Source organism: Malaclemys terrapin, chromosome 3 (assembly GCF_027887155.1).
Source record: "Malaclemys terrapin pileata isolate rMalTer1 chromosome 3, rMalTer1.hap1, whole genome shotgun sequence".
NCBI classification, from domain to species: Eukaryota; Metazoa; Chordata; order Testudines; family Emydidae; genus Malaclemys; species Malaclemys terrapin.
In genome coordinates, this window is record NC_071507.1 from 105,696,820 (window position 1) to 105,719,388 (window position 22,569).

At 43.2% G+C, this 22,569-nt stretch overlaps 1 protein-coding gene across 2 annotated transcripts in view; it reads left to right on the plus strand.

The window, feature by feature from the left end:
- IL20RA (interleukin 20 receptor subunit alpha) overlaps positions 1-18,074 on the plus strand; it is a 35,871-nt gene extending 17,797 nt beyond the window's left edge. The window contains exons 2-7 of one of the 2 annotated variants that reach the window (XM_054023995.1): positions 5,806-5,935; positions 9,213-9,391; positions 10,193-10,368; positions 13,236-13,380; positions 14,231-14,370; positions 16,897-18,074. In XM_054023995.1, the coding sequence (XP_053879970.1) occupies positions 5,806-5,935; positions 9,213-9,391; positions 10,193-10,368; positions 13,236-13,380; positions 14,231-14,370; positions 16,897-17,838 (1,712 nt within the window). In that variant the 3' untranslated portion in view covers positions 17,839-18,074. The remainder of the gene's footprint in view (positions 1-5,805; positions 5,936-9,212; positions 9,392-10,192; positions 10,369-13,235; positions 13,381-14,230; positions 14,371-16,896) is intronic. The other variant, XM_054023994.1, reaches the window with a different exon arrangement.
- The last annotated feature ends 4,495 nt before the right edge of the window (positions 18,075-22,569 follow it).

The following is a 22,569-nucleotide window of genomic DNA, read 5'->3' on the forward strand; positions in this document are numbered from 1 at the left end:
TGGCATATATGGACAGGGCCAAGAGCAGGAATAGAAACCAGATCTCCTGAATCCCAATCCAGTGCATTACCTGAATGTGTAAATTAAAGTTAATCTTTCCATCTTCCAAGTCAATGGTATAATTCTCATTAACTTCAAGGGGAGCAGGAGTGCGACTTTCTTTAAAGAAAAGCCTTTCTCTTGCAAGTTTTGTGGGTTTTGCTCACTGAGATCGCCTGCAGCAGATGAGGCAATGTCTCTGTCTTGAGTACTCCTGACTTCACAGAAACCACACCGGAGGGAGGAGGAAAGCAAAACATGAAATGAACCCCCCACCTTGACACTTAGTATATTTTTTAAGATATTGTAGTGTAGTAAACAAATACGTGCCTCAGATCTGCTGTATAAATATGATGGGAAAATGTAAATATTTTCATGTAGTGATGAACCTCCGAAAAGTTCAGGAAGGCAAATAAAATTCAGATGCTTGACTTCCATAGGTTTTGGTATTGCCTGTGTCTGCAACAAGAACTGATTTCCTCTATCTGGTGCAATTCAATGAGACTTTATTGGCATGAGAAGTATACAAGTGTTGCCAAAATATGCTATTTAAAAGACTAGCTGACCCCTGATATGTCAAACTTGTTTAGAACCCACCTAGGATAGGTCTTAACACCATGTTTGGAGTCTGATCCCCGGTGTCTGTTTGTCAATGGCATCCATTCATGATCTGGTGGCAGGTTGATTCACAGTCTGATGCCATGTCTGCCGTCTTTCTTCTGGAGTCAGGCACAGTTTTTCTTCATAGCTTTTTAGTGAGACGTCTCTTCTGACTCCTGACTCCAGGCAATTTGAGAAAATCCCTTTCTTGCGCTTCCTCATATTTTGAGTATTGGAGTGAAAAGTGCCTCTGTCTCTCAATCTGTCCTTTGTTACATAGGTTGCACAATTGTTCTTTTGTAAGATTGCTTCCCAATTTTCAGCTCTAGTTTGTGGTCACTGGTTCTGTTTTTGCTGAGAGTTTGCCTTAGCTTTATACATTTCACTGCAGTGAGGTAGCCTGCTTGTGTGATAGTCTTTAGCAGGCTAGTTTATTGCTGGCTTTGGTTTTTTTTTTTTCTTTGCAGTGATATGTATATTGGTGGTTTTGATGCAGATCTCGCATATTAATCATTCTTTCCAGTTTTGTGCAGCTTTGTTGGTTCCCCTGGTCAGGAGGTTTTTCCTTTTCATCTGGATATAATTTCTGATCCTCTGTAGGGATATAAAATGTTAAACGGTTAACTGGTAAGCATTGGGCTTACCGTTAACCAACCTTAACTGTTAACCCCCTAAGCGCAGGGCGTGCAGCCCCCCCAGCCCCAGCACCTCCAGCCCTTTCCCCCCACCCCCAGAACTGGGCAATGCAGCCCCAGGACCCACCAGCGCTGGGCGGTCCCCGCCACACCAAGTCCTGGCTGCCCTAGCCCCATCCCCACCAGCACTGAAGAGGAGAAGCCTGCCTGGGCTGGGGCCAAGGGGGAGAGGGCAAGCAGGAGGGGGTTTTGGGGGAGCGTGGGCAGGACCATGCAGGGCTGTTTGGAGAGGCACAGCCTTCCCCAGCCTATTGGACATGCCACCCATGCAGAGTGCATTTTGTGCTTCTGACAGGGTGACCTAGGGCAAGTAGCATTTGATTGTTGGAATCTTGTGTGCTGTGGAGCTTCGCCATCAGACATGCGACCTAACAAGACTGCATCAGAGTGCTGGGAAATGTGAAAGAAACAGTAGCACAGCACAACTACTGGCAGGTCTGCACTTAAAATGCTGCAGCGCCACTGTAACATTTCAGTGAAGATGCTACTCTGCCAAAGGGAGAGCTTCTCCTTTGGCATAGTTAATCTATCTCCATGGGAGGCAGTAGCTATGTCAAGGTGAGAAGCCCTCCCATAGACATAGGGCTGTCTACACCAGAGGCTAGGTCAGTAGAACTGCGTTGCTCGAGGGGTGTGGATTTTTCACATCCTTGAGCGATGTAGTTCAACCCACGTACAGTTATAGTGTAGACCTGGCCTATGACTGTATCATGCCTGATGGGCTCCACTATGATCTTCAAAAGTAGAGAGAAACTGGGGACTTTGGGGTTTAAGCACCAGCCAATGAGGGGAAGGTGGAGGGTGGAAATGGGCATTTTCAATCAGAGGGTTAGGGCCAATTGTGACTGAGAGGTAGAGTTTCAATGAGAGTAAGGCACCTAAGTATCTTCGAAAATCTACCTGTGATGATGATTTTGTCCAAACCAGGTCATCCCTGATTTTTCTTATTATGCTGGAAGGTGATAATGGCAACCATCAAGCAGGTCTTTGATCTATAAGAACACAGAGCTGCTTAATACAAGTGGGTGTCCTATAGGGTGACCAGATGTCCTGATTTTATAGGGACAGTCCCGATTTTTGGGTCTTTTTCTTATATAGACTTCTATTACCCCCCACCCCCTGTCCCAATTTTTCACATTTGCTGTCTGGTCACTCTAGTGTCCTAAGCACCTTTCTTTCAGGCTAAATGGAAGGAGCAATTAATTGCCTCTTTATGTTGTGAGAACGCTGGAAACATTAGAAGCCACCACACGAGGCCTGAGCAAAAGGTAACCCTAGAAGATTAAGAGGAGTTTCTATGGGAATGGTTGCCTAATAATCTTATAGCTCATGTATCTGTAAGATGTGTATGAGAGACAAAAAAGCAAGAAGCAGCCAGCAGAAAGCAAGCTAAGCAGTCAGAAGTGTAACACAGGGTTGCCAGCTTTCTAATTGATGACAATCATACCCTGCCTCGCGTCTTCCCCTCGAAGCCCTGCTCCTGCCTTGTCTCTTCCCCTGACATCCCACCCCTGCTCTGCCTCTTCCCTCAAGGTCTCGCCTCTGCTCACTCACTCCCTTCCCCTTGTCACTTGCTGCTCTTCCCCGTTCCCCTTCCTCGTAGCTGGATCCTCTCCCTCTCCCCACCCTGCTGGGCTCCCTCTGCTCCAGAGCTGCAGCCTGATGCAGAGACCACCTGCCCGCCCACGAGATGCAGGTAGGCGGCAGCTCCAGCTGAGCATGGGCTGGTGCAGGTTGATGACTCGGTGCCCCCCACCCTCCGTAACCAGACTTTAGGTGTCCAGTCAGTACATCTAACCAGATGCTGCCAGGTCCCCTTTTCGACTGGACTTTCCGGTGAAAAACTGGGCACCTGGCAACCCTAGTGTGGCCCTGAGAGGGAGCAGAGAGGCTTCTTGGGCACAGAAATTACTAGAAAGGCAGACTCGGAAAGAGAGAGCAAGGAAACTGCCTGCTGTTGGTTTGTTTCTACTGCATTAAGGGTACTTGGCTTTTGTGTACATTCTTTGTAAATATACAGGATTGCACCAAAGAAATACATAGCTCATATCATTAATTTCTCTACCTATCTGCAACAATCGTGCAAGGCACCAAATATTGGCTTACCGCTCAGGCCAAAAAGAGGCAACATTAATCAAGAAATTTGTGCAGGATATTTATAAGGCGAAGTTAAGCATACAGGCACATACCAGTGTTTTGACTGTATATTACCTTTCAAAAATGTTTATATATATTTTGAAGACTAGAAAATTCAGAGTTAAGATTATATTTCCACCCTAAACCAGAAAGTCTCTTTCAAATAAAAGCAGTAACTGTAACTCTGCCCCAGTAGAATTGCAACAATATAATATTCTCAGATTGATTTTTGGAAAGTATTTCCTACTCTCGTTTTTACAGTTTGGCTTTAGGAAATCCTAAGGTGAGAGAAGTCAGTTAAGGGAGCAGTGGTGACATTGATTTGATTTATAGACCAGTGCCACAATTGTAATTAAGTGTTACACATCTGGAGAATAAATATTTAAATGATACTGAAATAAACTTCAAATAATTATTTAAGGCCATTTAAGGCAGTAACAAGGTCAGGTTTCACCACAAGGACTAACCCTTTTGTTAGGTTCCTGTTGTTCATTACATTATAATGTTTTACTTCCTCATTCCTCTGGTTCTTTGTTCAGCTAAAGAAGAACTACAACTACATCCCTCGAGGTTGGGTTTAGGGGGCCTTGAAAAGTCCAGAGTGGCCACAGATTCCCTTTTTTAATTCCCTCTTATGCTCTTGTAGCCTCATACTTATGACAAGAGATAATGCAAAGAAGACAGTTGTGCTGTTGTCCAACTTCAGAAATTTCAGGCCTGATCCTAAGTGTTGCTGAGTGCCTTCAGCTTCCAGTGATGTCAAACAATACTCCTGGCAGGAGGCACATGGGATTGAGTTGTAAGTAAAGGGTGCACGGTTTGGCCCCTGGTTATGATATCCTCATTAAGGCCCAAATTCAGCAAGGAATGTAAGCATGTGAGATTTCCCATTGACATGGAAATATGCTATAAGTTAGGCACTTACTTAAGTACTTTGCTGAGCTGAGGCCCATATTAGACCAAAACTAAATTCCTTGTTTAATCCTTTATTTCAAGAACTGGCTCAATGAGTAGTAAATTTAGCTGAGTAACACTCCTGTAGCTAACATAGGATCTGATTTATATCTGGGTGAATACAGACAGTGACGTCAATGGAGATATACAGCTCTACACTTGTGCAAGTAAGATCAGAATCTTGACTGTAACCTCAGGCTGTGTCTGCATTACGCAGCTTTTAGCGACACAGCTGTGTAGCTGCTGTTTGTCAGCAGGAGAGAGCTCTCCTGCCAACAAAAATATTCCACCCCGACGAGGCAGCAGCTTTATCAGCTGGGCGGCCCCAGGGCAGAGATCACTCCTGCCGACAAAGTGCTTTTCACACCGGCGCTTTTCGTCTGCAAAACTTTTGTTGTTCGGGTGGGGGCGGAGGAGGTAAAACACCTGAAGTTTTGCCCATGAAGTTCCAGTGTAGACAGAGTGTCAGCGAGTAATGTTAAAGGTAATCATGTAACAAAATTATTACTATCACAGCAACTGTACACTAGAAGCCGACTATTCTGGATCACGCCTGTCTCAGTAGTAATAATAAAAATAATAATAAGAGATCGTAGTCTACAGCAGTATTATAATAAGGGTATGCAGCAGCATGACTCAAAACAATGTTCTTTTAACCAAGAAAGGCTGCTATTACATAGGAACTCTCCACACAGGCTTCAGGTAGAATAGTTTTGTTTCACAAAAGCAAACAATTAGAGAAATAAGGTGGATGAGATAATATCTTTTATTGGACCAGCCTCTGTTGATGAGAGAGACGAGCTTTTGAGTTACACAGAACTCTTAAAAAACACACACACAATATTATTTTGGAAAATAGCAGATTGCAAATAAAAAAAAAACCTCTCTAACCTGTATTTTTCAGTGAGCCAGAATGAGTTGTAACCCATATTTTTAAAAAGGCTCCAGGGGGGTTAAAATGGCTCCAGAGGATTACAGAACAGTAAGCCTGCCTGGCAAATAGGTTGAAATAATTGCTTCAGGGTTTAAGCCATCTTCTAACTATTAAAGATTAGAGTGAGATCTAATAGGAGGAACAGGTTATCCCACGGGTGCATATTCTGTGGTTCTTACGCTTTCCTTTGAATGTCTGGTGCTGTCCACTATCAGAGACAGGCTACTCGACTAGGTGGACCTCTTGTGTGATCCAGTAGGGCAGTTCCTATGAGACAACTCAGAAAATAATCCAGGTTTCATGACCAATACAGCTCTGCTTTTTGGCAGGAAAAAAAAAAATGTTGCACATTTTAGGGTTTCTTGAAATAAATAAATAAATTTGCTTTGGAGCAAATGTCTTTTGCAATTCTTAGTGATATTGTTCCTTTTTAATTTTCTTTTCCAGCAGAACTGTACTGTTCTTTGCCCAGTCCTAGAAATGTCCATTTTGAATCTAAAAACCTGAAGAATATCCTGCACTGGTTACCACCAGAAGAACTAGGAGAGGGAGTACTCTATAAGGTGAAGTATTTGATGTAAGTTTGCCAGTTGTCTCTTTTCCCTTTCTGGTAGCTTATTTAAAGGCACCTTTATGCAAAGGCAGGGATGGAAAACTAATTTTGAGAATGAATCAGGGCTTGGAGATGTAAATAAAAATAAATAGTTGAAACTATGTATTTTGTTATTACTTAGTATAGACTCAGTTAAAGGAAGTCTGAGGACAGAATATGTGAAGGGTATAAAATAAGAGCTTATGGGGGCATTGTGGAGATATGAGATGAAGGGACGTTGTGCCATAGAGAGGCTGGATCCAAATCATAGAGGAACTGTGTAAATTGTTAACACTTGTGCATGGGATATGGTAGTTGATAGAAGGTAGAATGTGCCTGTTCTTTGGAATTTGATCTCATATACACTTGGAAATTAGAGGTAACTCTATTGAAATTAATGGAGTTATGCTGGTGTAAAATCAATATATGTGAGATCAGAATCAAGCCTTTATCTGTGAAGGATTATATCTGACTCAGAATGACTAAGAATGTGGCTTAGGGCCACAGTCTGGTTATGCTTACCCACATTAAGAAGCACCATTACCACTTGTGTAGTAAGATACTATTCAATGGGAATGATGGCAGAAGAATTTGGCCCTTGAATAGTATTGATGATGGACAATGCTTCTGTCTTACCCCGCGCTACTAAGTGACTTTACCCCTTTCTTACTGTAATAACTTTGTCATAACATGAAACCAAATTCAGACCACCTGCAAGTTGCTGTACTTAAGCCTTTTGCTAAAGGCTTCCAGAAGTTGTTCCAGCAACCAGGCATAGGAGAATCCATGCCATGCCCCTTTTCCTTTGGCCTGGCTTTCTGTGCTAGCTGGAGGGATAGCATAGCTAGAGTAACTAAGATATTTAGGTGTTGTGATGCTCACCAGGCTACAGCCATTCTCTCCCCCCTCCCCCCCCAGCCCAGTGGCTCTTTAAATATGTGGAAGAGCTTCAACAGGAGAGACTGACAGAGATCCCTATCAGAAGATGCCAGAGCTTAATGGTTAGAGAGATTGGAGACCCAAGTTCAAATCCTCTCCCCCCCTCTGTCTGAGGTGTGGAATTGAACCTGGGAATAGGCACCGAGTTTCTAATCTGCCGGGAGTGCTCTCCTGGCTCCGCCCCCACTCCACCCCTTCCTCCAATGCCCCACCCTGCTTCTTCCTACCCCTGCTCCACCCCCAGCCCTCCTCTTCCTACCACTTCCCTGCCCAGTTCCGCCCCCTCCCCGAGCAAGCTGCACCCTTGCTCCCCCCTCCGCCCCTCCCAGCATCTCCTGACGTCACAAAACAGCTGATCTGCGGTAGGCGCTGGGAGGGAGGAGTAGGCTCTGGGAGGGAGGGGGCGGCACAGATCAGCGGGGTCTGCCGGCAAGCAGGAGGTGCTGGGGAGAGGGAGAGGCATTGATAGGGCGGCTGCCAGTGGGTCCTAAGCACCCACCTTTTTTTTTTTCCCTGTGGGTGCTCCAGCCCCAAAGCTGCCACAGGAAAAACCACTAACCACGTGCTAAAAGTTGCAAGGCCAGCTCCATAAGCTCCTCCAGCAGCCAGATTTTTGAATGGGACCCGATCTGGTAGGCAGCCTCTCAAATGGGCATCTGGATGCCTAGAGGAATGTGGTAGTGTGTGTGCTCGAAGGCCGAAACATAGGCACCCAGGGAACTTTTACCCTGAAAATTGAAGCACTGAGTCAGTTTAGGCACCTACAGGGTTTGGTGGGAGTTTTGTGAATCTCCGCCTAAAACAGACTTTGGCACTTAAATCTGGCATTTAGACATTTAAGTACCTTTTTGAGTCTGGGCCTTCGTAGCATCAGCATTCCCTCAGAGTAGTGAGATCCTCAAGTGGTTGGCTAAGCCCGGTTTTGGGAACAAAATGGCCCAACCAGACTGACAAACAGGACCCAAGGAGCAGAACTTTATAGTCATATAAACAGATCTCTTATGTGTTTTGCATCCAAATGATAACCCCTTAAAATAGAGATTTTGTCAGGGGAGCAATGACACACCCTTAATTACATCTCTGGAATATAGCTCGTAAACTAGTGTGCATGTTCGCTACTGCCCTCTGGTGGATGGCAGGTAAGTAATTGTATTGCACTGATTTATAAAGAAGATTTCAGGGTAGAAGCCGTGTTAGGCTAGGTCTACACTACCTTCCTGAATCGGCGGGTAGAAATCGACCTCTCGGGGATCGATTTATCGCGTCCCGTTGGGACGCAACAATCAATCCCCGAATCAACGCTCTTACTCCACCAGCGGAGGTGGGAGTAAGCGCCGTCGACAGAAAGCCGCAGAAGTCGATTTTGCCGCCGTCCTCACAGCGGGGTAAGTCGGCTGCGATACGTCGAATTCAGCTACGCTATTCACGTAGCTGAATTTGCGTATCTTAAATCGACTCCCCCCTGTAGTGTAGATGTACCCTTGGTCTGTATCCTCAAAAAGAACAGGAGTACTTGTGGCACCTTAGAGACTAACAAATTTATTAGAGCATAAGCTTTCGTGGGCTACAACCCACTTCTTCGGATGCATATAGAGTGAAACATATATTGAGGAGAAATATATACACACATACAGAGAGCATGAACAGGTGGGAGTTGTCTTACCAACTCTAAAGTGGGAGAACACTTTAACCTGTCTGGTCATTCTATGACAGATCTGCGGGTGGCTATCTTAAAACAGAAAAACTTCAAAAACAGACTCCAAGGAGAGACTGCTGAGCTGGAATTGATATGCAAACTAGACACAATCAACTCAGGATTAAATAAGGACTGGGAATGGCTGAGCCATTACAAACATTGAATCTATCTCCCCTTGTAAGTATTCTCACACTTGCTTCTTATCAAACTGTCTGTACTGAGCTACCTTGATTATCACTTCAAAAGTTTTTTTCTCTTACTTAATTGGCCTCTCAGAGTTGGTAAGACAACTCCCACCTGTTCATGCTCTCTGTACGTGTGTATATATTTCTCCTCAATATATGTTTCACTCTATATGCATCCAAAGAAGTGGGTTGTAGCCCACGAAAGCTTATGCTCTAATAAATTTGTTAGTCTCTAAGGTGCCACAAGTACTCCTGTTCTTTATAAAGAAGATGTAAACCCTTCGTAATTACAACCCACTACTGGGAAATCTCCATCAATACAAATGGTAGCTGCCTGAGATTTGGGAGCAGAAAGTTCTGTTCTTCATATGTGCAGTTTACCAGGTGACTACTATGTTTCTGGCCATGGTTCTTGTTCAGCTCGCTCTTCTCTCTCATGCAGATACGGCATCGGTAAATGGATTAAAAAGTCAGAATGCAAGAACATCAGTAGAAGATGGTGTGACCTCTCCAACGAAACATATAACCACGAAGACCAATACTATGCAAGTGTAAAAGCCTTTTTCAATGGCAACTGTTCCAGATGGACAGAAACTGCACGGTTCAATCCTCTCACTGATAGTAAGGAAAGACAATAAAGTTAGGGGTTCATAGCTGTGATTACATCATGAAACATTAACATTGCATGCTCACCCTCAAGTGCAAAGGAAGAAACTTTTATTTCCTAGCATGTCAAAACTGTTTTTGCTATTGACAGAACTAGTTGGAGTGTATCTGATAAGAATTTGAGTTTCTATGCCAATTGCATATTAAGTATGTTTGGAAATATATCTACTATGTGTTGAATAACAGGTGAACAGTGTTTGAAGGTATGGTAATACTTCACTCTACTTGAAAAGCTGGCAACAGTGCATGTATGGTTTGGAGAACACGTTAAGAAGAAAAAATGTTCTGCAGTCCCGAATAATACTTTTACATTATAGCTCCTACTAACCAGGCAGCGTCCATAACAATAACGTATAGTGTCATGTCTCTCATCTGCGCCAGACAGACAATCTGAGTGCTCTCCAGAAATTCCTAGTCACTTAGCTCATTTTAGTAAGCTGAAATCTTATGCACATTGACATAAGTCAAATCGTAAATGTCAAGGCTTTTTAGTCTGCTAGGCACAAGGATTCCTAACCCAAACTCCCAATCCAGTAGTATCCACACTGTTGATATTAAGGCTTAGTTGCTTATCCAGATAATGCATTTCTAACAATATAAAAGGAATTATTCTAAGTTACAGTTAAGTCCCCAAAATCTATAATGAAACTTAATATCATCCACAGTTTAGGCAATTTTAATATCATAGTAGTCATATCAAATTTACCTTTGCTGTCTGAAATTGCTTTATGCAAGTGTATAAACTTATCTTTCCAGCTAAAATTGATCCACCAGCAGTTACTGTGTCTTCCACTGAAAAATCCATATCAATAGTTCTGACTGCTCCTGAGAAATGGAAAAGAACCCCTGAAGAGGAATCTATATCTTTGTATCAAGTCTACTCTGGCCTGCAATATAATGTGTCTGTACTCAACAAAAAAACAAAGAAAAGGGTAAGCTTGAAAAGGCAATAGAACAGTACATATTAAATCTTTTCACATGTTTATGGAACTTGCACTGTAAGTAATAGCATGGCTGGTTTACTTCACTTTTCTTTCACCCTCTCCCCTGGTTCTTGTCACGCAGACCGAAAGCGGAAGACCAGATGTCCGAAGTGCAGGTTGTGCTAAGGTCAGGGACAGGCATTTCTTTGGTCTTTTAGGGTTTTATACCTTCCCCCCCACAATTCCCACTGGCCCCTCCCAACTGGTTGCTTGACCTTGCCTTGAGAGAAGAGCCAGGCAGCCTTCCAGTGTACGCTCATGTATTACACTCCCACCATATCCTGTAATACTTTAACTGCTCTATCCCTTATTTCTTCTCATTGTACCAAAAGCCCCATCTGGTTGTGGGAAATGCAACACACAGTGTATTTGTTCTTCACACAGAGTAGTACAAGATATAAGAATATCAAAAAGTCAAACCCAAAATTCTATCTCAGGCTGACAAACAGGCTTATATGCTAACACATTTATTGAAATATAATTCTCCACATGCCTGTAAAGGCATGGCACCCACCTCTCGCTGATGCCCCTTTCTGGCCACGTGCATCTTCTTTTTTTTAAACCAGTCCTGGTCCTGGTATCAGGCCGTACCCCCAGGGCTTCCTCCTCAGAGACAATTGTTTTGCTCTTTTATTCTGTTCTGGTCCTAGCTCTCCACCTGGGCCTCCTGACAATTTACCTCCTTCTGGGGGCTTACTGCTGTCCAAATGTAGGCCTTTTGCCCATCCACTACTCCAGGCCCCCAGCCCAGGGACCCTAAGAATAGCAGCTGTGCACTACCACGTCCCCTTAGCAAAACTGCCTTCAATTCCTTGGGCCACTTCCCTGCAGCCCCACCCTTCACTGATGCCTTACCCTTAGCTCAGGGCTCTTCTAAGCTCTGGCCTAGCAGCCAGCCAGGAGCTCTCCAGTCCATACTACCACTGAGCTGTCTGTTGTCCTGCAGTTTCCTTTAACCAGCCAGGAGCACCATCTGCACTTCTCTAACTCCAGCAGGAAACTGTCTGTCTCTGCCGCTACAGCTCCTTTTTATAGGGCCCTCCTGAGCCCTGATTGGCTGCTTTCCCTGCAGCCACTCTAGCCTGCTTGGAGGACCTCTCCACTGCTCTTTTCCTGGGACAAGTGTGGCAGGACCCTGAGGCCTCCCTCTGGGCCTAGTCCACACCGTCACAATGCCACACATCTGGTTGTAAAACTTGTGTGATAAACCACATCCTTTGACCACCACATCTGAACACTGCCCACCAATCCATCTCACCCGATTCAATCTAATATTCCAAATCATGGAGCAGCTTCAAGCAGGCACATAAGAAAAAACAATGACTTGCTATAAAAATATTTCTACCCCCCCCCCTTCTCTACACACACACACACACACACACACACACACACACGCGCACACCTCTTCCAAAGTACAATGCCGTGAAGTGCAGGATAAGCAAATTTAGTTACTGGCGAGGTCCAATTTCTCACGGTTTTGCAGGGCTGGAAACAGGTGCATTATATCATTGGAGAGGGGAGATGCCCAACTTTCGAAGGGGACATCATTAGGTGCAAGCCCTTCAAAGTGCCAAAATATTGGCCATTGATGCTATAACAATTTTATATATAGGAAACAGAGTAGCAGCCGTGTTAGTCTGTATCCGCAAAAAGAACAGGAGTACTTGTGGCACCTTAGAGACTAACAAATTTATTAGAGCATAAGCTTTCGTGGACTACAGCCCACTTCTTCGGATGCATCCGAAGAAGTGGGCTGTAGTCCACGAAAGCTTATGCTCTAATAAATTTGTTAGTCTCTAAGGTGCCACAAGTACTCCTGTTCTTTTTATATATAGGAAAGTTATTTTTAGATCTCTTTTGCGGCTGTTTTAAATGTACTCACTATTTTTAATTTGCCTCCAAGATTGGGCACCTAGTTTAACAAGCAGAGTTTAACAAACTCTTATCCTAATTTAAAAAAATGTATTGTAAAACTTGAACACGTGTCTTAAACAGTCTTCCTGTAAAGTGTGGCACGTAGAGAATAAAAGGTGTAGTGTGAAGGTTCTATTAATACTCATTTGAGCTGTCCTGCATAATTCACTTGTGGATTCACCATTCATGACTACGGTTACCAATCTACACCCATGACTCTTTATACTACCCTATCAGCTGCTCCATATTAATATAATGCTATTTCTTTAAAATGCCTAAAAGCTGCAGTTATTCCACAGATGAACTATGGCTAGACATTCTTGGCAGCCTTTTTTCTCTGACGTCACAGTTTGCTTTTTTAACATAGTGGGACTCCACCAGTGCTGTTCAATAATGGTCCAGCTTTCCAGGCCCATAGAGAAGTGAGAGGGCTTCATTCTGTTCCTATTTAAGTCAGAGTTAAAACTCTCATTAACTCTGGTAAAAGCGGGGTTGGCCTCAATGAGTTTACCTAAAATGAAAACTAAATGTAACCTTATTGGACCTTGTTAGGACGCCCTACAGAAAGACCAGAGAGATGTTTCTTGTATATCGCAATATCCATCTGAGTATATGCTAGTAGTGTTCCATTTTCTCTCCTTTCTGTAAAGGGGGAATTGGTCAGTAACGTTACAGAATATTACATTAAATAGAAGGTAAAATGCTCAGATGAGGTAATGTAATAACTAATTCTGTTTTCATTAGTGTTCAGAAAAATGGAAATAATTTAGGATTCATGGTCTACCTCACGATAATAGTTAGAATGTTGCTCTTTCCAAGTTGTTTTTGTTTGTTTTAATAAAATCCATCATCTGTGTTTTAGGGTAGGCTCTAAATAAAAGTTATCATCTTCTTTTTTCTAGTGGGTCTTCTCTATTAAAAACAATACACTGGTTGTGCCCCGGTTGGAATCCAATACAGTTTACTGTGTCAATGTACAGACATATGTTACAACACCACTTTTGCTCAGTGGATTTTCTAAAGAACATTGCATTGCTACTCTGAAAGGTATGTACAAATCTGCAACATGAGAAGAGAATGAAATTTAGATCGGAGTTTGAGATTATCACAGTTATATGTCTTGCTAAAACAGGGAAAATTCTAGATTAGGTGCAGGTAAGAACTGCCTAGGGTGCCAAATGAAAGAGGCAGTCCTGATTTTGGAAAGTTTCCCTTTCTCTCTTCCCCCACCAGATTTTGATCCATTGTACTGATGAAGAATCTCCAAAAATGTTTTTCCCTGGCTGCAAAACACACGTGGTCCTACTGACTGGGACTCACATGACATGACTTCATCTGTGAGCAGGCTGTTCCTCAGGGCATAAAGCTCATCAACTTCTATTCTCTTTCTCCCGGTAGCCTATGGTCTTTGTTGCAGTTTAATGGATTCTGGAATCCGTTTGTGAGCGTGCACGCTCTTTCTCTCTCCCTCCTTACCCACCAGTCTTCAAATCCAGAGCATTCAGGAGTATGCCTACACCAATAGCAGCAGGAAACACAGCAGACTGTTCAGCTCTGCTGCATGATGCTGAGGTCTTTGGGTAAAACAATCCTTTCTCGGAAGAAAAGGGGTTCAGTATCCGAGAGAAATCAGGATTAAAACTGTTCTTTCAGTAGGCATTTTTCTCACAGTGAGGGTGAGTTAGGTTAGCTAGTTCCACCTGCAAAGACAAGTGGTATTATCAAAATTTGGTTTCTGGGTCAAATGTCACCATTTTCATCCCCTACAGATGCCAGAAATCCCTGAATGCAGCACACTCACATCCTCCATCTAGACAGCAGTGTGACAGGTGCCTGGGACAGCTCGTAATATTAAGAAGTAAACTACATAATGCAATAACTTCTGTTTTATTAACAGACCCAACAGTAGAGCAGACTATAACAATCGTATTTGGATGTATTCTGCCCATCATTTTAACAGGCCTCATTATGTCTATGGCAGGCTATTATGTGCACAGGTATATTCATGTCAGCAAGCAAAAGCATCCGGCTAACCTGGTAAGTGCTCCTCATTTACTCACTAAGGACCCAGTCCTGCCATTTACACTGCACCTATGCAGAGCCCCATTGAATTCACTAAGCCTCCATGTGAGCGTTACAGCCTGCCTGCATGCCACATATTGCAGGATCAGTGCCTTAAGTCCCACTCATATCAAGAAAAGAGCATCACATGCTGGGTGTTAATTTTACTCATTCTTCTGTATTTCCTATATTAACAGCTGTGCCTGTGTTAGGCATGACTGCCTGGCAGTCTTTCCTAAAAAGATGCCCAAAGTTACTGAACATCAAAATGGAACTATTCTTAGTCTTGGAAAGGGTCATTGCTATAAGCAAGGACTAAGGTGCACTGAGGCAAATGCCATTAGTAAGCGGGCAAGATTTCTATATTTACCCAGGGAGATCTATGGAGAGGATTCAATGAGCAAAAATTATTAATTAGATCATCACCAAATAGAGGAGAGAATTAAAAATGCAAAAAGTCAAGACCAAATTAAATAGTGATGCTGTCTTGGACTATTACTAGATATTACTCCAGTTCATTGTTTAATTATGTTTCTGGAGGATTTAGCCTGTCTGCACTGGGCACATTACTTAACTTTCAATTTTAGTATATTTCAAATACAGTACAATCTCAGTTAGATCTGCTTTTGTATATTATTCTACTAGCATCCAACTGTACTACTAATTAGATAGCCCAAAGATGTATGTAAAAACATTTACAAGTTTTTCTCTTTCATTTTATTACATTAACAATTTTTTAAAGAAAATATCTTTAAAAGAATAGGGTGCGGTGTGGGAGGTTTCATTTCTAATCCCTAAAAGAAGAACTTTATCTCCTAGATATTGCACAGCAAGTTGCACAAACACTGATGCACCATCATAAAAAAATACCTTACTCAGAGTATGTCTACACTAGAAATGCTATGGCAGCACAGCTGCAGTTGCACCGTAGTGTAGACACGTACTACAGCGACAGGGGGGTTCTTGCATTGTTGTAGTAAATCCACCTCTGCGAGAGATGGTAACTAGGTCAACAGAAGAATTCTTCCGTCAACTAGCGGTGTCTTCACAGGGTTTAGGTTGTCTTAACTACATCTCACAGGGTGGGAAATTTTTCACAGGCCTGAGCCACATAGTTAAGCCAACCTACCTTTGCAGTGTGGACCAGCTCTCATTTGTGATGTTAACTCTCTCTCCGTGACAGAGGATGGCATGGAGGGTTTGAAGGAGGTAGAGAGAATGATGGGATTAAACCTACAGCATCATGGCAGGGTTGGTGCTGTAGGTGCAGCATCTTACAAGAGTTCTTGCAGGGATTGTGCCTCAGGAGGGTGCGATACTTTCAAAAACCATGGGGCAGTGCAACCATTGTGCTGGTTTTGGACCATCACTGGGCCACTCCCTTCCTCTGATATGGAGCTAGTTTCATCTGGGGAGACCAGAACTGGCATTGTCACTAGCGTAGGGCAGCCTTTGCACTCAGGGGAGTTCAGAGTTGCTGCTGTGGCCAGACCCCATGAAGGTACATCTTCTCCAACCTCCACCTCTCGACATCTGAGTTAAAATCATGACTTAAGTAACAAGTGAAAATTAGTCCATATCTCAACCACCATTTTGCCACATCTGCAAACTCCTCTCCTGATTGGGAGTCTCCAGCCATGGGGAGGTAGAATAACCAAGATGTTTCAAGTCAGAACTGAAGAGCATTAGGAGAACTTTCTGGAACAGCTTTCGTGCTACACTACACCTTTCTCAGATTAGTGGTATTAGTCTCTCATTTTACTGAGCATTAAAGTGCTACACTTTAACAATAAAAAAGGCAGCTTCATGGTTTCTGGTTTGGGGTTTTTTTTTCACCCTGGGCGTATTTTATTTACAGTGGCTGCACTTACTGCATTTGAAAGGGTCTGCTGATTGGAGAGAGGTTCTTTGTACTTAAAATGAGGATTGCTGGTAGACACCAGTAATATCTCTCAAACTGGAAAAAACCTAAGTACAGCTATTATTTAACTAGTACTTTGCAATCCTGTAATATTTTCCATCGGAAGATCTTGGATCACCTTGCAAATGCTAACAAGCAAATTATGACACGCACAACTTCTGTGAGGAGTAGGTAACTAGTGATATCCCCATTTTACAAATGGAGGTGCATAGAGGGTGAAGTAACTTGCCCCAGGGTCACAAATGCACTCTGTGGCATGGCCGAAAGTAGAACACAAACCTCTGGACTCTCAGTCCTGTGTTTGAAACCAAAACTTCCAATGTGAAGGTAAGCCTGATTACTGAATGCACTGCGAACTTTGCCTTAAGATGGAAGCTTTCTGAATGACCCTACCAATGGATTTACAGCTCCTCTTGTCGCTGCTTAAAGAGAGTGGGCCATTTTGTACTTCTCCCTTCCTCTCCTCTTGAACCCTGACCAGATGGGACCTAATGGTACATTTTAAAAATAGATGCCAAATAAGTTGCAATTAGATGGTATTGCTTGTATTTTTTTTAAATCAAAATGTCTTTCTATTCCAGGTATTGCACTACACCAATAAATGTGATGAAAGGGTTTTTATCCCCTCTGAAAAAATAGTGGTTAACTTCATCACTATTAATATGATGGGTGAGTACAAGACTTCCCAGGAAACCGTTAATTTAATAGGCAGGACCAGCCACAGTTGCAGTTCCATTCATGACGAAAGCAGAGTCGATGATAAGCCTCTGAAAAGGGCACTGGAAGTGAAACACATGGTTGATACTTCTGAAGATGTGAAAATTTTACCTGACTCTGAGCGATATGGGATATGCCAACATGGATTCCACTCTGCTTTGGGTCAAAGGAATGAAGGGGTTGTAGAGTATGAACTTGATGTGAGGCCTGCAGACCTTTTTCCTGTGCAAAAGCTAAAAGAATGTGGTTTGGCAGAGAAGTCTTCTGCACCAAGAAAACTGCTAGATGAGCCACAGATCACTTTGAGGGATTTCGCTGACAATAAAATGGGACAGTCATACTGTCCCCAGCTTGATGTGCGGGTTACAGACATGTGTTCGGTGCAGAAACTAAAAGAACTCAATTGGGAGGAGGAGGCTGCTGCACCAAAGGAACTACTGGATGATCCACAGCTTGATTTGGGTACTGAAAAAATAGGACAGTCTTACTGTCCCCAGTTAAGAACAATAACACAGAGCCTCCAAGACCAAACTGGGACAATGGAGGTAGAAGAGGAGGATGAACAGACCATATTAATAGATTGGGATCCTCGTACTGGAAGACTTTATATACCTACTTTGTCCAGTTTTGAGAGTGATGCACATGAAGAAGTATTTGAGCATGAAGTGTGTGATCAGCCTGCTAAAGAGGGGCTTTTGTCCAAACTCTGTAAGAGGCAGGCATCTGATGAGCCATCAGTAGACCAAGAACCATATCTCCTGCAATTCAAGGAGCAATGGGGCTTGCATGTAAAAATGGAAGACTGAACAGGCTTCCTTCAAGACTTTAAATGTTAAATGTAAATTGTTCTTTATACCTTCAAAAGGTATTTGTTTCATCCAAATCATGGCTCGATTTGGCCTAGAGGCTGGATTTGTACTGGCATTATCTAATCTCTGCTATGTTGTCATCTTTTTGAAGACTTGTATTGTAAAGAGGATGCTCTATAAGGATTATTCTGGTGTCTTCCTCATGTTATACACATTAAAACAAATGATCTGTGCTTGAAAACAATTATTTTTAGGAAATGTTAGGAAGCTTTTCTCACTATGCACTGAATAAATCATTAACAAATAGGAAGGAAGCAGAGAAAGAATCTGAGGCATCTTCTGCCACAAGGATTCTAAGGGCCATGACAGATTTCCATGGGAGATTTCACATATTTTGGTAAAAATAAGTAGACTTATTTAAAGGCCCCGTCCAGCCCCCATTGAAGTCGCTTGAGAGATTGCTGTAAGCTTCCTTGGGAATTGGATCAAGCTTTAATAAACTCATGACTGCCTCTACTATAAAATCTTTACTGAGAGGTGGGGAGAAAAGACCAATTTTTTGTGGGAATTAACAACTTCCACTGTATATTGTTTTTGCAGAAACATTATCTACGGTAGTCATTAATATTATAGAAGCTCTTAGAGGCCCCAAATGAGATTTGGGCCCCATTGTATTAGTGTTGTACTAATATTTAGTAAAAGATAGTCCCTACACCAAAATGTTTACAATCTAAACAATGGTGGAAAAACAGAAATACTGTTATTGCCTGATCAGCCACGCAACAGTCGCTGTAGCAATCTCTATCAATGCAGTAGCAGTAAATTATTGGTGACACTTTTAACATCCTCAAGGAAAGTGCATATATTACCCTTAAACATTCTAATTATCCTAAATCAATCTTATTAAAATAGGCTAGGTGCTTTTATCAAGCCAAAGTAATCTGCAACAAAATAAAGACTTTCACATGAAAGCATAGTTGCAGCGACAGGGGGTCACTGAAGTTAACTAACTGAATAGGAGCGCCTTGTGCAATCTTGTAGATAAAAAAATCAATACATTCCTCAGACAGATAAACGGGGAATATTAAATAGGAGTAAGCAGGTGCTGTTACTTCTGCATTCAGCGTTGGTGAAACTTGATCCTGGTCCATAAGTACCAACATCTGGAGAAGCAGATGAAAGCATAACAAAACCCAGAGCATGTCTCCGCTACAGGCACTTCAGTGGCACAGATATGGTACTGCAATTATGCCACTCTAGTCCCGCAGTGTAGACACTTCCTACATTGACCAAAGGGGTTTTTCCATCGCTGTAGGTAATCCACATCCCTGAGCACCTGTAGCTAGGTTGACGGAAGAATTCTTCTGTTGGCCTAGCTGTGTCTACACTGGGGGTTAGCTCAGCTGAACTACAACTCTTGGGGGTGTGAATTTTTCACATTCCTGAGCGACCTAACTAGGTTGATATAAATTTTAAGTATGGACCAGGGTCCAGTGGCTGGAAGTTGAAGCTAGAAATATTAAAACTGGAATTAGAGTACACTTTTTTTAACAGCAAGTGTAATTAACAATTGGAACTGCTTACCAATGGCTGTGTAAGATCTTCCTTCACTCAAAACACTAGAAGTTCTATTGGCATAAATCTGACTCTGGGCTGGCTGTTAATTATTCCCTTGTGAAAGTTACAATCACTCATTCATCAAGGTCAAAGATACTACTGATCCTGCGGTCCAATGACAGCTTGAGAAGGAAATAGTTCACCAGCATGACTCCCGCAGTGACGTTCACAGTGCCAGAATCAATTCTCATTTATGTTAGTGATTTGTGCAGGTGCTGGCTTTATCAGCAGCCAGCACCTAACATAAACAGGAATTATCAGGATTGATTTACAAGAAATGCATCAAAGGGCATTAAGAAATGTTGTGCGGCAGTTGATCAAAAGCAGGTCAGCTTGGTGGCAATAACCTGGTATAAAAGCAATACTGAAAATTACTTATGGTTTCTTATTTCCCGTTGCAAATCATGGGCCATCTCATGCCATTTTTTAAAAGCGAATTCCCTATGGAAAGTTCTGAATAAATATCAACACACATCAGGAAACTTAATCTTTATTAACTCTATCAGTTTAATACATTGTGGTTATTCTGAATGTTGATCCTTAAATGCAGTATTTGTGTATTTGATTATGGATTTTAATACTTTCTCCTTCTACAGCAGGGGTGGGAAAACTACGGGACGCGGGCCAGGCCTACCAGCCATTTTAAGCCGGCCCTCAAGCTTCCGCTGGGGAGCGGGGTCTGGGGCTTGCCCCGCTCCGGAGCTCCAGCCACGGCGCAGGGTCAGGAGCTGCTCCACGCGGCTCCCAGAAGCAGCAGCAGGGTCCTGCTCCAACACTCCAGCCAGGGAGCAGGGTCGGGAGCCACGCCACACAGCTCCAGGTAGCAGCGGCATGGCTCCCCTCTGGCTTCTACATGTAGGGGCAGCCAGGGGGGCTCAGTTCTGGATGCTGCCCCTGCCTCAAGCGCCGCCCCTGCAGCTCCCATTGGCTGGGAACCGCAGCCAATGGGAGCTGCAGAGGTGGTGCTTTCAGACGGGGAAGCATGCAGAGCCAACTGGCCATGCCTCCTCTTAGGAGCCAGAAAAGGGACATGCTGCTGCTTCCAGGAGCCGCTTGAAGTAAGCGCTGCTCGGAGCCTGCACCCCTGAGCCTCTCCCCGTGCCCCAACCTCCTGCCCCAGCCCTGATCCCCCTCCCACCCTCTGAACCACTCGATCCCAGCCCAGAGCACCCTCCTGCACCCCAAACTCCTCATCCCCTGCCACTCCCTGAGCCCTCACATCCAGCTGGAGCCCTGCCCTGGAGCCCAGTCCTGAACCCTGGACTCCTCATTTCTGGCTCCACCCCAGAGCCCGTGCCCCCAGCCAGAGCCCTGACTCCCTGCCACACCCCAACCCCAATTTTGTGAGCAATCATGGTCCGCCATACAATTTCTATTCCCAGATGTGGCCCTCGAGCCAAAAAGTTTGTCTACCCCCATTCTATAGTATTTTCCATCCAAGCATCACCAAACACTTTACAAACATTAAACAAAGTATCATCAAGCCTCCACTCTAAATAAGGTGTTGTTACTCCAATATTACAGACAGGAAAGACACATAGCAAGTATGATAAGCTGTGGAGCCAGAAATCAACCCCAGATAATCTGATCTTCAGACCACTGTTATCTTTCCCTTTGCCATTATATTTAATAAGGTTTTAAGATTATTTTTAACATATAGAAGGTAATGTTTCTGTTTAGTGTATGATAAACTGCGGAGTCACTTCTCTTGCTAATAGCGTTTTATTTACCTTTAAATTGCAAACACAGTAACCTGAACTTACATTTGTAATCTTACATATATCTATATATAAAATTTGTGGCCCTAAAGCAGTTTTGTTATCGTTAAAAGTGAAATTAAAAGCAACATGTTGCAAGCTGATGCTATTCACTGGCAAGCTGTTCCAGCCCAAGCAGCAGAGGGAAATCCCAGCTACTTTGCATATTGAAACTGTTACAGCCTGGCTTTTCATTGCCATTATTTTTTTAGAGGCTGATCGAGATTTCTCTCACACTCTTGGCTGGTGGGTGGGGTGTGGAGTTTTTGAATCCAGGCTTTTGACTGAAGCCCATTTCTGTTGGAAAAAATCCTCACTTTTTAAAATGAGGGACATACCACAGGAGTAAAAGCCCAATCTTGGTCTCTAAGACCCCGATCCTGCAAAGGGAGACACGCAGATACACCCTTTGGGCCAATTCTTCGAATGCTGTTACTTTCTTATTGCAACAGATGTTTTAACCCTCTTGCTTAAGACATCACCCCCAAGTCCAGCTATGTGGTTAAGCACTGAATAGTAAAGTTAGCTTTCTTTTGTTGCTGTTTAATTTCAAGGGAGATCTTGGCAAGATCTTTCACTTCCTGCCTCAGACCCAATGCATCATATCCATGGCCTGTCAGGGAACAATGGAGTAGAACATGCCTCACCCTGAACTTTCACCAAAAAGGGATCGAGCTCTGTAGCCTCCCTTCGCAGTAGAGAGTGTGAAAAGTGGTCAGAAGCAAAGATCGCATCTGCCTCCCCCTGGTTTGTGGGGATGACCGTTACAGCACTAGTGCTAGGCAGATGGCTGGGGTATTTCTATGTAGAACAAAGATCTACCTCAAAATATAATGAAGGAAATGGGGACTTAGAAAATTTAAAGACTATGAACAGAATGGTTTCCAAGGGCTTCTATGAGGCTCATAATGAAATATCAGCTAGGATGTTACTTAGTGAAATCCTCCAATACCTGCTACCCCTTCCAATTGCATATGTGAGAAAAGGTTATCCTACCTACCAGGCACAGACTGAGAGGTGATGGGGCAATGTTACTACTAGTTACTTTAGAAGATTGGCATCTTAAGTGCCGGAGATGATGTTAAAATGCCCATCTTCCTGGGGAGTGGACAATGAAGGCTCTTTTCTGATGCAACAGCGACATTTCTGTTCAAAAGCCAAATATTCCAGTAAATGGAAAACTACAGCAATCACAATCAATTAACTGGCTGGTATAGTGTTTTTACTTGCTTTTTACTGCTTATGGTTTTCATCAATAAGATGACAGACCTGTTTCTCATCATGGGGTTAACATTTATCTCCGGGTTTTCTGCTGCAGCACTGACATCAGTGTTTCTGAAAAATGTATTTAAAG